The sequence below is a fragment of the Xenopus tropicalis genome, chromosome 5 (genome assembly GCF_000004195.4).
Source record: "Xenopus tropicalis strain Nigerian chromosome 5, UCB_Xtro_10.0, whole genome shotgun sequence".
NCBI classification, from domain to species: Eukaryota; Metazoa; Chordata; class Amphibia; order Anura; family Pipidae; genus Xenopus; species Xenopus tropicalis.
Window position 1 is genome coordinate 84,978,611 of NC_030681.2, and position 17,444 is coordinate 84,996,054.

Sequence of the window (17,444 nt, forward strand, 5' to 3'; positions counted from 1 at the left end):
GCAGCCATATTGTGTGTTAGACTTGAAAGAATAAAAGTCTGCTGGGCTGCCAGGAAGGAATCAGTCCTCTGTGGTATCTCTAGTGTGTGTCCCCTGCTGTGAACAGGTATTGTTCGTTTGCCTGCTACGTGGGAGCAGCCACCTTTATAAAGGGAAGGTACTCTGGGGCAGGTAGCGCTACCTGGGGGGACTAAAGAGCTCTTGGGGAAGGGACTGAACTAACCTAAGGGTTGTGGTTTATCCGGATCCAAGTGGGGATTGGGCATCTATAGAGACTGTCGGTGCCAGCTGTGGATAAACTACATGGGTTCCTCAGAGCAGGAAAATCAGTTGTACATAAAGTGTTAACTTCCAACTCCAACAGTTATATAAAGTTTAACATTTCTGCCAAACCTGTGTGTGATTATTTCCTAGTGGAAATCCCCTAGAGGTGTGTTCCTCAGTGTCCACTAGGTGGAGGCACTGCGCTGTTCCCAGTTCCCAGTATCAATATTCTTTGAGAACACACATCTCCTGAAAATACAGCCATATATAAGTGAATGTGCCAAGAAAGGGTTACACATACATACCTGTTCTCACCAGGGGACACACACGGAGATTCCACAGAGGACTTTGTAATCCCTGGCAGCCCTGCAGACTCTTCTTTTTTCAGTCTCAACTCACAACATGTGGTACGGGCTGCTCACTCTATATCTCTCCTCCAAAAACTGGCAAAACACCTTTATCAACTGCTGCCCCCCCCTTGATTTTTGGCTCCAAACTGGGGCATCCAGCCAGCACTTGCCTGAGGCTGGAGATCTCCCTATAAAGTTAAAGGGAAAACCCAGCTTCTGCACAATTGTGTCAGATTTGTGACAAAATGTGCATACAGTTGTGGGAATTTTGTCACATCAAATGTAGTTGTGTAGGCGCAATAGTGATTGCAATTCAGTGGAAAAGGCTGCATTGTGGGGAAAAAATGCACTCAGAATTCCACTTTGTTTACTGCACTTGCCTATAAGAGTATATTTCTATACTTTCACTATTGGTTATAAATTAAGAGCAGGCACTGAGAAATGATTTCTGGAAGTTTTAAAAACCTAACAACACTTCCAGAGACAATTTATTTCGGAGGGCAGATAGTACCGTCATATAAGACAGCAAAACGTAAACAAAACAGCAGAGCAAAAAAAAAAAAGACTATATTGTAGAAAGAATTTTCATTTTGTCATGTCAATAAAGTTGTATAAAAAAACTATCTTTCCGAACACGCCTCACTTTGCTTCTGTGCAAGACGACATCACGAAGCCCCGCCCTGCTTTCGCCGCCGCTCTGCATTAGGCCTGCGCTTCTTCGCCTCTACCTGTATGGTCGGATCGGAAGTTGGCCAGCGCATCAGCGGCTACAGTAGTAGCAAGAGAGCCCTCCCCTCTTCCACCACAGGCCCTGGCTCCAAGCAGGCTAGGCCCAGCAGCCCAGAAGGGGGTTACCTGGTCCTTGATGGGCCGGGGCCGCCCGTCACGTACAAGTATTACGGTGGCTCCTGTTAAACCCGCTCTGTTTTCCCCAGCTGTGTACCCCGGCTTCCGCCGGTGGGGTCCCCGATTTCTCTTGTAAGGGCACGGCATGTCTGCCGCCTCTGCTGACATGATTGAGACTCCACCGGTGCTAAACTTTGAGGAGATCGACTACAAGGAGATAGAGGTGGAAGAGGTGAGCCTGCGGGGTGACACGGGCAAATGGGCTAAAGGCAGATCTCCAACCTGCAGCTTTTCATTAACATATAACTTCTAGCAGTTGCTGCCAGTAGTTGCACTTTACTGACCGCAGGTTGGACTTTCCCCGCTTATTGTTTGTAAATATTTAGTCCTATTCATTCTTTGCCAGAGAAAGTTCTATGGAGACAAATCTAGTAGTAAAGACACCCTTAAAGGGGAAGTTCACTTGTAAAGCAGCTATTAGGTTTTTCCTGGCTGGCCTATTCTCGGCAACTATTCAATTGATTATTTCTAATTTATATGTTTTATGGTTTTTTTTAATGATTCCCCCTCCTATCATTGCCATTTTACATGTTGCAATTTGAAAATGTCAGTTTTTTGGGGGACACTGTCCCTCCCCCAATTATATAGCTGATACTTGTCTTTGGCTTGTCTTTGTTTAGAGTTTCTTTCCTTTTCATCTTTCTGACTTTCCAACCACTGCCTGGTTCAAGGTAAACATTCTAAGTTGGATAGCTGCAGAGCAAAATGTGAAATAATTAAAAAAAAACAAAAAAACAAAAGAAATAACTAAAGAACAGTAGCAAACTGTCATAACATTCAGGTGAATTGCTTCTTGAAAGACTGCGTTTGTCCCAGACAACATATCTGTACATTTGCCGCTGATATGAGGCATCAGAGGTGACAGGTAGCCCATCCATTTTTTGTATGATTTATTTCATATATTTCCCAATGGCTTGCACATTCCATGCATCTCCATAGTGGTACAAACTTTGCTTGGAAACCTCTTTTTCTATTGGTTTCATCTGTAATATTAATGCGATAGCAAAACAGATTAATTCATAGTTTGTCAAAGAATTTTGTTTTTAAATTATCAGAAAACACAATGAAAAGACACTTGTGAAGCACCAGTTTTATGTAGTTGTTTTTATTCTTACCGCTGATGCATGTGTTTGAAGTATGACCATATTTATAGCCAAAAATATTGGGTAGGCATGTTTTCTGGTTGTAGTCACATGGGTGTCGTGCCGTACTCATGGTGATTCCTGTTGAATGTAAAGGGGAAGTGATGTTCCTCTAAATTATGTTAATTTACCCCAAATCTTGTCACATTAGTCTTATTGACGTTTTGCTTTTGTGTATATGCCATTTTCAAGCAAAGGCCAATTGGATATTCTTACGGTGGCCATGCACGAGTAGATTTTAGCTGCAGATTCGGGTCCTTTAGAATGATTCAGCAGCTTATCTGCCCATGTATGGGCACGCCTGCCAGGCCTACCTGACTACATCGTCAGATCCGCCACACACCCATCAGAGCTGAAACAGCAGATAAGGAGGAAGAAACAATAGGATTTCTACCTCCTTCTGCCGATTCAGCCCTGACGGCAGATTTTGGTCAGGCGCCTTCTATGGCGCCCGATCAAATTTTTTTAACCGGTCCGATCGGCGAGTCGACCGATATTAGCAGTTTCCTGCGATATTGGTCGACTCGCCGACATGCCATACACGCACTGAATATAGTACGAAAAGAGGTTTCGTACGATAGTATCGGTGCGTGTATGGCCAGCTTTAGATCTGCCCTAAAATTAACCAGATCTTGGTCAGATAGGTTTGATTTTATGACTTATAAGGGACTGCATCATTTGGTCCAAACTTGCCCACCTAACGAGAAGATCCACTCGTTTGGCGAACTCTCCAAACAAGCAGATCTTAAAGTGTGTGGCTGCCTCAACTCAACATTGTGAAAGTTCATCAATCTGGAATCGGTGAAGGATTGTTGTCTGATCCAAATTCCCTTGTACAGGAACATGCAGTATATTTTCCTGTAGAACCATGGGACTTGATAGCATAGGTTAGGTTTAATGAAACCATCAGGGTGAAGACAGACAGAGAAACTAGTCGCTGCGATTTTAAAAATCCAGTCTAGGTGACTTATTGGCCGCCACAAAAGTCTTGGATTTCTTACTGTTGCATGCTATTATGATATCTACTGGGAGCTGATATCTTGCTCCCTTCCCATTGTTCTGCTGATTGACTGCTGTGGGAGATTAATATCGCTCCAACTTGCAGTGCAGCAGTAAAGTGTGATTGAAGTTTTTCAGAGCACAGGTGACATGGCTGTGGCACCCTGGGAAATGAAGGATATGGCTAGCCCCATGTGAAATTTCAAAATTAAATATAAAAATCTGTGTATTTGAAAAATGGATTTTAATGCAGGATTCTGCTTCTCTCTGGAGAAGCTCCATTAACTCATGTGTTTTGGAAAAAAAAACATGGTTTTCCATGACAGTATCCCTTTTAAGGTGCATTTTGCTGGCAGTGCCTCTTCTCATTCTATGTACTGTTAGGGCAAAGACACACGGAGCTGCTTAGTAGCAGCTACTTGCGACGGCTAGAAAACTCCAGAAAATACCCTGCCACAGACAAAACTTGAGAATTGCCTCTACACATGTAGAGACAATTACCAGTAAATGATCAGCATTGTCAATTTTTGTAGCCATGACAACTAGCTGCTACAGGTATGGGATCCCTTATCCGGAAACCCATTATCCAGAAAGCTCAGAATTACGGAAAGCCCGTCTCCCATAGACTCTATTTTAATCAAATAATTCAGAATTTTAAAACTGATTTCCTTTTTCTCTGTAGTAATAAAACAGTACCTTGTAATTGATCCCAACTAAGATATAAATAATCCTTATTGGGTGCAAAACAATCCAGTTGGGTTTAATTCATGTTTTATTGATTTCTTAGGAGACTTAAGGTATGGAGATCCAAATTACTGAAAGACCCCTTATCCAATATACCCTTGGTCCCGAGCATTCTGGATAATGGGTCCTATACCTGTACTAGTAGCTCTGTGTGTCTTCACACATTGTTTAAAGGTGGCCACATACGTGGCGATCTGACGATCTTTCGTGCGACCATCGGTCGCACGAAAGATTGTCAGATCCGCCACTAACCTTCAGGGCTGAAACAGGCAGATAAGGAGGTAGAAACAATAGGATTTCTACCTCCTTCTGCCGATTCAGCGCTGAAGGCAGATTTTGGTCAGGCGCTTTCTATGGCGCCTGATCAAAATCTTTTAACTTGCCCAATCGGCGAGTCGACCGATATCGCAGGAAGCTGCTGATATCGATCGACTTGCCATACACGCACCGAATTTTGAAGGGAAGGAATCAGAGCATTATTGTTATGGGGGAGTTGATGTGAGTTTGCTCAGTATCAAGATATATCTAGCCATATTCTTTTTATGGCTTTATTACCACTTTAAAGGGACAGTATAACTCACTTTTTAACATTGATTTAATTAATAGGCCTTGTGCTGAACATACTACAATGTAAATTGCTGGTGGGATGACATACACGGCGACGCGTTTTTCCAAAGTTGCGGAAGTTTCCTCTGAAGGCGACTTCGGCAAATTTACATTCTAGCCGGTGGGATGGCATTTCGGGGAGATTAGTCGCCCGCAACAATGCAGATTTTGACAGTGAAAGGAAGGTCAATTCTACTTTCAGGTTTCAGTTAGCAAAGTCACAGAGTGCTTCTCAGTGGTCTGCTGATTTGTCTTTGCTCATTGGGTCCAGGAAGTAGAATGGGACTTCAATTTATGGGACTTCAATTTTCAAAATTTGTCCTGTTTATAACAAGAAAAAAAAGAGTTACGTTTTCTGTGCACCAACTGCTTCTATCAAAAGTGTCCCTTTGTGCTGCTTTGGTTCTTCTGTCAGAGCTCGGCAGCTAGAGCTCATCTGTATTTTAGCCCGTGAGTCAGCTCAGACCCCTTTTATTTTTACCAAAGTTTTCTTAGATGATTGCCCTGTTATGTTATAGTAAGCCTGCATGTTAAATAAGAGAATTATAGATGGCACTCAGCTCTTTACAGCAATGGGTTTGACCCTCCTAGGACAGTTTAGGTAAGTGGCTGAGGTGCTCAGCACAAGGGCTCATTTGGATTAGTTTTGAGGGGTAACCATAGATTTTCTTTCTTTTTTTTTTGTTTGGAACTCTGGCTGATACTGTAGTTGGTTTGGAAATTGTGTTTTTCTTGCATAGCAAAACCCCAAAAATACCTTCCCATATGCTAACATTTGCCACATATTTGCTGGTACAATCACATTATCAAGAGAAAATACAGAAACTAGAATTTATACGTGCTAGTGATTGTACTATTTGCAGAACCTGACTAACACTGCTAGATTATGTGTCTCTGGCTTACACTTTAATAAATGTCATGGATTTACTTGAAACATGCAGGGTAATCACATGAATAAACAGAGCCTTGGCAGCAAAGGGGTTAAATGCTAGTTTGGCTCTTTATGTGCAACAAGTCATTTACTAATTTGCAGATTGAACAGATTTGCCAAATAAGACCACTGTACATACATCTAATGTGATAATTCATTCAGGCATTCAGAGGAGTCAAACTATTGACAAATTCCTTACAGTGCAGGATTAGGATGCTTGGTATATACGTTGTGCTGAGGATTACAAAGATTTATTACAGAATTAAATATAGACTCGGCATTAGTAAGAAGGACATGGTCCAAGAACTGACATGCCGATGATTATTTTAATTGTGCCGGTATCCTTCTAATTGTTTGGGCCCAGAATATTAGATTATGTATATAAGTAGGTATATTTCTGCATGTCTGACCCCTGGCAACCCGAAAAGAATTTTTCCCCGAAATCTTTTCTTTTTTTTTTTTTTGTAGCTTTCTATCTTTCTCTCTTTGGGCCCCCTACTGTGCATCTTTCATTCTGACTTACAAACTGTTGCCTGTTTTTTAACCAGATTGCATTTGATATTTCAAGCATATGACCTCAAGAACAAAAATGTAAATATTTCAGTAATCACTGAAAATAAAAAATGTGGTGTTATGTTATAAAAGGTGCAACATTTGCTACAGGCCTAAATCGCCTATAGCAACCAATCAGCAGATAGCATTTTCTACAAACATCTTACTGGTTGCTATGATTGACTGCACCTTGGCAAATTTAGTATCTTTTATTACATATGGATGGAGTTGTGTCTATATATCACTGAAAGGACAACTGAACTCCCATCTATGTGTTGTTAACCGATGACCCCCATTCCAACCATGTGTCCTGGCTCTCCATATCAGCTATGTAACTGAAAGTACTGCAGCAGAGTTTGCAGAAGGCATATTCAGCTGCATTACATCCTGCTTTTTATTCCCTGGGGGTGATCATCTACCAGGAGTATGTGTAGTGGAAGACCAGATCTGTTTCCACGTGTGTGCTTCTGGAATGTTGCTTTTAGTGAAAAATCTATCTATCTATCTATTCTTTGGTCCCCTCAAAAATCAGGGTTTTACTGTATAATTCTTTAATGCTGAATTATTCACTGCTCCATATGCCATGTGTTGTCAGATTGAATTAATTTTTCCCATGCTTAAGTCTGCTTATGAAAGTAGTGCTATTAGGGCATCTTGGTAACATTTTATTTGGTCTTTATTTTATTTACTTATTTTTTAATAGCTTTTTAAGTGTTTGCCTCGTCTGATCTTTCTAGCTTTCTAATAGGTGTCACTGATCCCTAGTAGCATAAAAACCTTTATTCCTTCTCTTTTTATTCTCTCTCCTTCATAGAAATGCCTGGTTGCAATGGAAAAATGGATGCTAGCAAGCTGATTTAACTACTGATTCACCCCTACTGTAATTATTAAGGCCTCAAGTATAACACATTCCAGATAGGTGTAAAATGGTTAATGCTGGGGCCTTTTTGAAGTTTTTGGTTGTAGACCTTTTTAGTCCAAATTATATCCCCTGTCGAATAGAATGTTAGAAATTGCTAAATGCCATCCTGTGAGCAAGGCTGTGATGATATGAAGCAAGCTCTCGTTTTGAAAAGAAAGTGACTGTGCTAGTAGAAGGGCCATATCCCCAGAATATTAAAAAGGAAATAACTTTGCAGCACTTGCTTAACTAGACACAGATGGCAGCTGAGGTCTCAGAGGACAGTAAAGGGACAGATGTGATCCTCGCATAAAACTAAAGTTCTATTTGTCTAGTAAGTAAATTAATGGAAATGTTGCAGAGAGGAAGAATAATTGATTACCTTGTATCCAGCAAACTGCATAATCAAAAGCTGCAAAGATTCCCAAAGGAGTGATCATGTCAAACATATCTCAGATTTCTTTGACAGGGTTACCAGAGCAGTTCATCAAGGAGAGGAGCACTGGATGTAGTTTATTTTGATTCCAGCACCTCCTTTGACACCCTTCCATGTAATGTACTTGCTGAGTGTGTCCTGATACAGTCAGGTAGATAGGAAATTTGCAAATAGATGGAGTGTAACCAAGGGATTAGCATAGGGCTTTCTGTGTGCTTACACAGTTTGTGCAAGGTCTCTGAGGACTACTTTGAAACTTTGTCCATTACAAGATTTAAAAGTAGTGATCGGTTGGCTTATTTTTTTTTTCTTGATCTGGCAGGTGCCTTTTAGTAACAAATATATTCTATATTTACCTCAAATCACTATTTACATTACATTTTTTTTTAATGAACAGAACTCTCGTCTAATTTGCAGCTTTTGTCTCTACAGTTAAAGGAGAAGGAAAGGCTAAGTCACTTGAGGGTGCTAAAATGTTAGGCACCACCAAGTGACTTTAATCGATTACCTCGTACCCTGGGCTGGTGCCCCTGTTAGGAGAAAACAGCACCAGAGCACCATGCAGAGTGAAAAGCCGACTTCTCTGTTTAAGTTCGACTTTTCACTCTACTGCGCATGCGCGCACGAGCGATACAGGAAGGAGGAAGCGCTCGCTGCTACCCCGGGCTGGTGCTGTTCTCTCTCTACAGGGGCACCAGCCCAGGGTATGCGATTCAAGTCACTTGGGGGTGCCTAACATTTTGGCACCCCCAAGTGACTTTGCCTTTCCTTCTCCTTTAACACATATTTGCTTGAAGAAAGTGAAATCATTCTCAACCTATTACAATAACCATATAGTTAAAGGAGTTGACAACATTTTTATAGTTGGATCAGAGATTCATTTCAGACCACTGCCCCTTTTAGGGTGAAGACACACAGCTATCTATGGCGGGGTATTTTTTGGCATATAGTAGCAGCTACTTGTTGTAGCTACTAAAATAGTCAATGCTGATCATTTAATGATAATTGTCTGTATGTATGTGCCTATGGCAGGGTAGTTTCTGGCATTTGTGGATTGGAAAGGGTAGAGCAGAGCTGCAGCAGATTATCGGACTTCAAAGACAAATCAATATTGTTTCAGAAAACTACAAAGATAATCAATTATTTTTAATTTGGTTCTTTACCTATTGCCTGACTAAGTTCTATGCATTAGAAAAGAACATGTTTTCACATTTTAGCATTTTAGGTTTATTGCTCATCATGATTTATTGCCACAAAGTTGTATTTCTTTTTTAGAAGTGTAAAAGCAACAGCGATGCTAATGATAAATACGTTGTACTGATTTTCACATATTCTTCAAAATTTTTCTTCTAATAGGTAGTTGGAAGAGGAACCTTTGGTGTTGTCTGCAAAGCCAAATGGCGAGGAAAGGATGTGGCAATTAAACAAATTGAAAGTGAATCTGAAAGGAAAGCCTTTATTGTTGAGGTAAGGTTTTAATTCTGTAATGTTCTTTTTTTTTTTTTAAGAAAGAATGTCAGACTTCGTTTGACATGAAACAGTCTGTTATTGATTCTAGAGTATTGGCTTTTTGGGTAATACCATGGGGTGTTTTGTTACCGATGCAAAAATCACTTCTTCTCCAGCAGACAAAACACCCATGAATACATTTATATTGAAGAATAATTGAAATCAACTTATCCTAGCAAGTGAAATCAGGTAATTAAGTAGAACTATTATCAGCTGATTACATGATTCAACAAGCCAGTATAAGGGCAATTCTTTTAGAAAGAAATCTATACTTGGGCATATGTCCACCAAATGTGAGGAGGTTTTATGCAAGTGAGTACCATGCCACCTTAAAGAGCTTCATCTAAAGTCCCACATTATTGCCCCTTAAAAGCATGTAACAGTTGCAAATGCCTCTCACGTATCCACACCCTTAAAGGACAAGGAAAGGCAAAGTCACTTGGGGGTACCAAAATGTTAGGCACCCCCAAGTGACTTTAATTGCTTACCTTGTACCCTGGGCTGGTGCCCCTGTTAGGAGAAAACAGCACCAGCCCGGGGTACCTGCAGCGATGCGCTTCCTCCTTCCTGCTTCGTTAAGCTGTGACTATGCGGTAGGTGCATGCGCAGTAGAGTGAAAAGCCGGCTTCTCTGTTAAAGTTCGGCTTTTACTCTACTGCGCACGCGCGAGCGGTTCAGGAAGGAGGAAGCGCTGCAGCTACCCCGGGCTGGTGCTGTTCTCTCCCAACAGGGGCACCAGCCCGGGGTTAAAGGTAAGCGGTTAAAGTTACTTGGGGGTGACTAATATTTTGGCACCCCCAAGTGACTTTGCCTTTCTATGTCCTTTAAGTACTTGAATTAAATTTAGATATTCAATTTGATGCAGTCGCAGGTCTTTCTATTGCTCAGTTTTATATAGTGCTTACTGCACTGATTTTCCACCCTAGCACCAAGTGTTTTCCTTCAGGCAGGGCACAAGAAGCAGATCTGCTGCTTTCCTCTGCCTGTGTTTTTTCACCCAGTTGGGGAAAAACAGATCCTTTCATGTTCTACTTCCTGTAGCTCCATTCACATGCATGGTCTTGGCCTGTGTGGAGCTACATGGAGTGAATATCCGTGCAGAAATGTGCAATAGAAGGCTCATATTTCAACCTTATGTTAATATCCCCTTTCGGCTTGTGTCAAATTACATAACTGTTGTAAGATGCACAACAGTTATGTAATTTGATACAAGCCATTTGTACATTAAGGGGTATATTTATCATAGTCTGTAAGCCAGCATCGCTGGTGATGTTGCCCATAGCAACTTATCAGATCTTAGATTTGACTGGTCACATACAAGCTAGAAAACAAAAGCAAGTGCTGATTGGTTGCTATGGGCAATGTCACTGGTGATGCTGCCTTACACATCATAATAAATATGTCCCTAAGATGTAGTGTCATGAGACGAGACTTTCCCACTGTCGGATACGTCAAGCTTTCCAGAACACACTGTTGAGTGTTCAGCTATGGGAGCTGATATGTTGCTTGCCTCAGCCTGTGCCAGGACAAGCAGTAAAACACATTCCATTTACAGAATAATGCAAATATGTAGAGTAAGTGTAATTCTATTTTAATATCAAAACAACTGTGCCATGGATGTTAACTATAACATTTAGAGCATAAACAATATAGCTACGTCAATTGGCCTTGCATAGCAAAACACAATTTTGGTTCGGGAATCATAATCCAAAATGGAGATGTTGTTTATTTTTGGTATTATTTCTTGTTTTGTGTCACTTCTGTCAAATATATCTCAAAACTTTTAAGGCTGAATGAATATGTAAATTAATTTTGTCAATCTTTTGTTTCGCTATTATTTGAGAATTACTTAGGTAAACTAATAACGTTCTGTAAAATCCAGAGCATATCCGGTTTTGTTTTTACATTTTTTGTTGTTTCAGTCTTCATTTTGTTGTCCTTCCAATTTCAGCTGCGGCAGTTGTCTCGTGTTAACCATCCCAATATTGTCAAGTTGTATGGAGCCTGCCTAAATCCTGTAAGTTAAAATGCATTTTAAAGAAATTATAGACAAGAAAGTAGTGACAAAGTATGGGCTGTGCACACAATATGACAATAAACTGATGTGCAAATGACTGAGCAGGTGATTCTTTGAACAAATAACTAGTACTTATGTTATTAATACTCAAGTGTTTGCATTTTAATCTCAAGTAATTTATAAATTTTTTTTTAAATTCATTGTCAAGCGGCATATTTCAAAATCTCTTACTGAAGATGTTAAAAGAAACACAACATCACTTCTGTTAACTTAAAGCAGGGGTCCCCAACCGCCGGTCCACGGACCAGTTCCGGGCCGTGGACAGCAGGGCAGTGGGCCGCAGCGCACCCCCCCTCCCCAGCGCGTCGCATGCATTACGCGCTGCGCCCCGCCCCCCTCGGTCCGTGGGAAAAAAACATTTGCCTCCTACCGGGCCGTGCTGCTAAAAGGTTGGGAACCCCTGACTTAAAGTATGTACAGCAGCCCTATGGCAGATGCCTGCATCCACACAGCTTGCTCAGATCGGTGAATCTTGCAACCATAGCTAAAGGGCATTTTTCCATTCAGTTCATGGGCATCAGGCATATAGAAATGACAGTGTTAGGATTTTGTTCCTGTTATAGGTCTCCTGTATATGCTGTAATGTACTATTTAACCGTTTCCTAAAACTTGTTTGCAGCATCAAAAACATTTAGGCTGCAGGCAACATGGAAGCGGTTTGCTTCTGTTTGTAATCCACATTAGCATGTATCAAACACTTACCCTTTACTTACATGGCTGGAAAGAAAGATTGGACATGTTATTTAAAGGAGAAGGAAAGGCTAGTAAAGAGTAAATCTCAAGCTGCAGGCATACCTTCAGTTCTCTCAATAATGCCCTTAAGTCTCCCCATATTTCACCTGTTCAGAAGATCTGAAGCCAAACAGGAAGAAAAAATGCTGAGCTGTGTAAAGAAAGTTCCCATAATGCCTCACTCCTACACAGACACCCAGACCAAGTGAACATGCTCAGTTAGACTATGGGGCAGATTTACTAATCCACTAATCCGAATCCTGAAAGAGAAAAAAACGTATTGTAAATGAAAATATTGCGACTTTTTCATCGCCGTCACGATTTTTCGTATTTGTCGCGACTTTTTCGTATTGCGCGATATTAAACGCCGGAAAAACCAATCCGATTTTTTCCCGGCTGCAACGAAAAAGTAGCGGAAAATATACGAAAAAGTTGCGACGGCGATTAAAAAATTGCGTGACATACAAAAAAGTTGCGACGGCGACGAAAAAGTTTCAAAAATACTGATCATTACGAAAAAACGCTTTCGGTCCTTTCGTGGATTAGTAAATCTGCCCCTATGAGTCGGCTTCCTGCTGATTGGCTCAGATTCACATTCCGGAGGGACAGTGTGGATGTGCTATGCATTACTTAAGGACAAGAGTGACCAAGATGACCAGAAACTACTAAGAATAATTTTAAATATATGGGTATTTACTCATGATGCTGCTGCATCGCTGGGCTGCTTGCCCTGTGAATAATACTTCTAAGTACTGGTATGGGACCTGTTATGCAGAATGCTCAGGACATGGGTTTTCTGTAATTTGAATCTCTATACATTAAAATTACTAAAAAAAAAAAAAAATGTAAACAGATCAAACCCAATAGGATTGTTATTCACTAATATGGATTCAGGCAGTTTAGTTCGTATCAAGTACAAGGCACTGTTTTATTATACAGAGAGAAAGGAAATCATTTTTATAAATGGCAATTATTTGATTAAAATATAATAATATAATTCCAAACTTTCTGGGTAATGGGTTTCCAGATCAAACAGACTCTGCATAATAGACTTCTGCTTATTTGCGGGCCAAAACTGTCACAGCAGAGAGCCATGGGAGTGGCTTTTATAATTGTTGTCTAATTATCTACCTCGCAAGGATTAAACATGTAGTAGCTTTGATTTCTTTGTTTGCCCTGTTTAGCTCAATAAATAAATAAATAAACAGAAATCATAATTCATAATTATGTTGAACAAAAGGGTGTTTTACCCCTTTAATTGTAAATCAGCATATTGGAAAATAGAATATTATACAGTGTTTGCTGTTGATTAACTAATGGTTATTTTTATATTTTAGGTATGTTTAGTAATGGAATATGCAGAAGGCGGTTCCCTGTACAATGGTAAGGTTTCCACGCCTTGGTATGATCTGCTACATTGCATTTACCAGTTTCTTAAAAGTTACCTATCCCAAGTCAAATTTTTCTATTTAGTGTTGCAGGATAAGAGACATATTCTTGGTGTGCATTACCTTGGTCAGTTAGTTAGCATACAACTTTGTTCCAACATTGAGAGATTATTGGGTATTCCTAGATTATATTCAGTTTCCTTAGTAGTAGTAATACTTGTAGTAATACAAGTTGGTGTATACTTTAAATTGCATTAGCCTTGCTCCATTAGAACCTATCCAGGGCCAGTGATGAGATATTAACCTTTCTTTTGGGCTTTGTTGAATGGCACAGGGAGAGATAATTAGTGACTCAGAGCAATGAGACCAGCTTCCCCTTCCTTAATCACAGAGGATTTCCTCAAATATTTGTGTGTCATAAAAGATCTCTAAAGAGGAGAATTGAAAATACCCAAAATGTTGAATGTTCTTCTGGTTTCTCAAGTGTAGGTTGGTCAATTTGTGGTTCACCTGTATGTCTTTCAGGACCCCAGTAAAAAAAATTATTTTAGGTCCCCAAAGTGGGGTATATTAGAGTTACACCAAAGCTGCATATGTGGAGAATAGAGTGGACTTTATTTTTTAGATTTTATGCAATCGGTAGTGTTAATTGTGGGGCATTTTATATGGTTAGTGTTTTCTGTATTGGGAAATTTTTGACTGCTTCAAAGGTGCCTGAAAGATACCCAGGAGATTGGCATTTGTGTTTCCTTATCTTGGTGAAACCAGTTTTGTAAATTGTAAAGTTGCCCAGCTAAGTGATAAATAAATGGAAATGGGAGCCCCCACCCCTCTATTAATAACAAGTTAATCCAGGGTCTCCAGTACAGCCCCAAGTGACCGATCGGGGCCAGTTCATCAGCATAGTAATGTATCCTTTACTGTGCCAGTTCTCAACTAGAGGGGGAAACAGTCACTTGAAATTGTTATTAATCTGAGTTAATTTGATAGAGGTTTGTATATCACCTGAAACCACCTAATACAGTTTAGGCCAACCCGACTTTATTGCCCGACTTTATTGGCTAATCTTAAATCTTTAACGTGAAAAATCTGTAGATGTGTGTGTACACTTCTAAGGTTTATGACACTGGATTTGTTTGGCTGAAATCTTAGTCAGTCAGGGTATATTAAAAGTAATTACTTCTGCTTATTGGAAAGATTTCTCAGTATTTATAAGTGAGACTGTGTGAATGTTATACATTTATAGAGACCTGCAATTTTCAGAGGTATGGTAAATTGCCAGCAAAGGCCTCCGAGTGTATTATCTCTCATTCATATAGAGCTGAATTACACTGATTACATTGTTTTACACATTACCAGGAAAAGGATGGTTAATGTTTTATCTTTTTATTTATTAATGTTTAATAAGAATAGGATCTATTATCTGAGATGCTTGGGACCCAGGGATTTCCATGTAAGGGGTCTTAGGGCGACTAATCTCCCCATGTGCCAGAGCCCTTAATGTAACTTGGCTCACCATAGCTAATGTCTAAATTAAACATTTCAGTAGGGTTTTTTGCCACCTATTTGGATTCAATAGGCAACTTAGTTACCATCAAGTGTGAGGAACTGTTTGTTATTACAGTAAAAAGTAAATTATTTTTAAAAAAATGAGATTGTTTGCAATTTCTTTTTCAGTTTTGCATGGAGCTGAACCACTGCCGTACTATACAGCTGCGCATGCAATGAGTTGGTGTTTACAATGTGCCCAAGGAGTCGCATATTTACATAGCATGAAGCCAAAGGCTCTAATTCACAGGGACCTCAAACCACCAAAGTAAGTATTGTCTTTTCTCCATATAAGTATTCTAGTAAGAGTTTTTCTTTGTGCTCTCTCAAAAAATAGCTTTTATATAATGTTTAGCTAATACTTATATATTTTGTGCTTCCTGAATATTTGTAAAAAAAAAAAAAAATCACTTAGTTACTTATTCAGAGTAAGTTTCTTTTTCTTTGAACATATGTCATTGAATATAACATGGCAAAACCTAATGCATTATTTCTGTTATTAGGATTTTGCATAGGTTATTTTTTATAGAGCATGTGATTTGTATGTTGTTGTGTTGTTGTAGCTTGCTGCTGGTAGCTGGAGGCACTGTTCTTAAGATTTGTGACTTTGGTACAGCCTGTGATATTCAGACTCACATGACTAATAACAAAGGAAGCGCAGCATGGATGGCTCCAGAAGTTTTTGAAGGTATTTTTCTTTTATTTCTATATGGTAGAAAATAGTCTCTTGATATTCCTTTGCACACTTGTGTGTCTGCTTAGCACTGTTGAAATAGTAGTTTGGCCTCTTACTTCTGCTCTCTTGTGTCAGTCATAAACCAGGAGATTGGAATTGATGAAGACATGTTTTATTTGACCCTATCTGTTACTTAAAGGTGATGGAAAGGTAAAAATCACAAATGTTAGACACTCCTAATGATTGTAATTGCTTACCTTTTACCCCGGGCTGGTGCTCTTGTTAAATGAAAGACTGCACCAGCCCGGGCTAGCTGCAGCGAGTGTTTCCTCTTCCTTTTTTTTCTGTCTTCTGAATCCCAGGGCCAGCGCATGCACAGTAGAGTGAACAAGACGACTTTTTTGTTAAAGTTCAGCTTTTCACACTACTGTGTAAAAGACAGAAGAAGGAAGAGGAGACACTCACTTGAAGGTACCACGGGCTGGTGCTGTTTTCTTCTCATCGGGGTAAAACATAAGCGATTAAAGTCACTGGGGGTGCCTTACAATTTGTCACCCCCCAGCGACTAAAGGTCCCCATACACGGACTGATCCGCTCACTTGGCAATGTCGCCAAGCCAGCGGATCTTCTCCCGATATCCCCACCTAGGGGTAGGCGATATCGGGTATGTTGCCAAACGATCGAATTATAACAACGGGTATAGGAAAATCGGTCTGGGAACTGCATCAACGAACCGATGCGGTCCCCGATCCGACTAGATTTTTCAACCTGCCCGATCAAGATCTGGCCGATTTCAGGCCAGATATCGGTCGGGCAGGCCCTTCGGTAGTGCCCATACAACGGGCCGAATAGCTGCCGAATCAGTCTAAGGGACCGATATCGGCAGCTAGACTCGGACCTTTAGCCTTTCTTTCTCCTTTTTAATGTTTTGATTTCCAAACTTATGTTTGTTTCTTAAAAGGAGATGACGGCTTCTGTGCAAAACATTACATTTTTAAATAAAATATATTTACATAGATAATATGTATATATTTATAACATAAATACTTATAGGTTTCCCATTTTGTTCCTTAGGTAGCAACTACAGTGAGAAATGTGATGTATTTAGTTGGGGAATCATTCTATGGGAAGTAATAACCCGAAGAAAACCTTTTGATGAAATTGGTGGCCCAGCATTCCGTATAATGTGGGCTGTTCACAATGGTGAGTAAACAAGTTATGTGCTTAAAGTTCTTTGACTACTGCCTGGTACAGATGAACTATAAAAGTAGTTTTTATATATGTATATTGATTTGATTCTGTTAAGTAGATTAAAAAATGTTTTTAATTGGAGGTCTTTAGCAAATTTTGTAAAGGGTGTGAGAGTACTGGGGTTTGGCCCTAGGGCCTACCGATCAAATTAGAACAGCAGGCATATTTGCCGTTGCATCAGGGACCACATTAACGAGCTGGCATGGTCCCCGGTCTGATGGAACAATCAAACCTGCCCGATAAAGATCTGGCCAATTTCAGGCCAGATGTTGGTCAGGGAAGCCCGTCGCTAGTGCCCACACACGGACAGATAAGCTGCCAAAGTGGTCGGATATTGGCAGATGAAATCGGCCCAACGGTTTAGGAACCATTGTATTATTATTATGACCCGGTGTTGGCCAAACACCTATAGCTGCCCCACTGACAGTTTTT

At 40.2% G+C, this 17,444-nt stretch overlaps 1 protein-coding gene across 5 annotated transcripts in view; it reads left to right on the forward strand.

Annotated features, from left to right (window-relative positions):
* Positions 1–1,255: 1,255 nt before the first annotated feature.
* map3k7 (mitogen-activated protein kinase kinase kinase 7) overlaps positions 1,256–17,444 on the forward strand; it is a 34,699-nt gene continuing 18,510 nt past the window's right edge. For 4 of the 5 annotated variants that reach the window (XM_012962583.3, XM_012962585.3, XM_012962586.3 and 1 more), the window contains exons 1-7: positions 1,256–1,692; positions 9,188–9,298; positions 11,292–11,357; positions 13,487–13,532; positions 15,215–15,353; positions 15,649–15,773; positions 16,836–16,964. In XM_012962583.3, coding sequence (XP_012818037.1) covers positions 1,606–1,692; positions 9,188–9,298; positions 11,292–11,357; positions 13,487–13,532; positions 15,215–15,353; positions 15,649–15,773; positions 16,836–16,964 — 703 coding nt within the window. In that variant the 5' untranslated portion in view covers positions 1,256–1,605. The remainder of the gene's footprint in view (positions 1,693–9,187; positions 9,299–11,291; positions 11,358–13,486; positions 13,533–15,214; positions 15,354–15,648; positions 15,774–16,835; positions 16,965–17,444) is intronic. The other variant, NM_001100261.1, reaches the window with a different exon arrangement.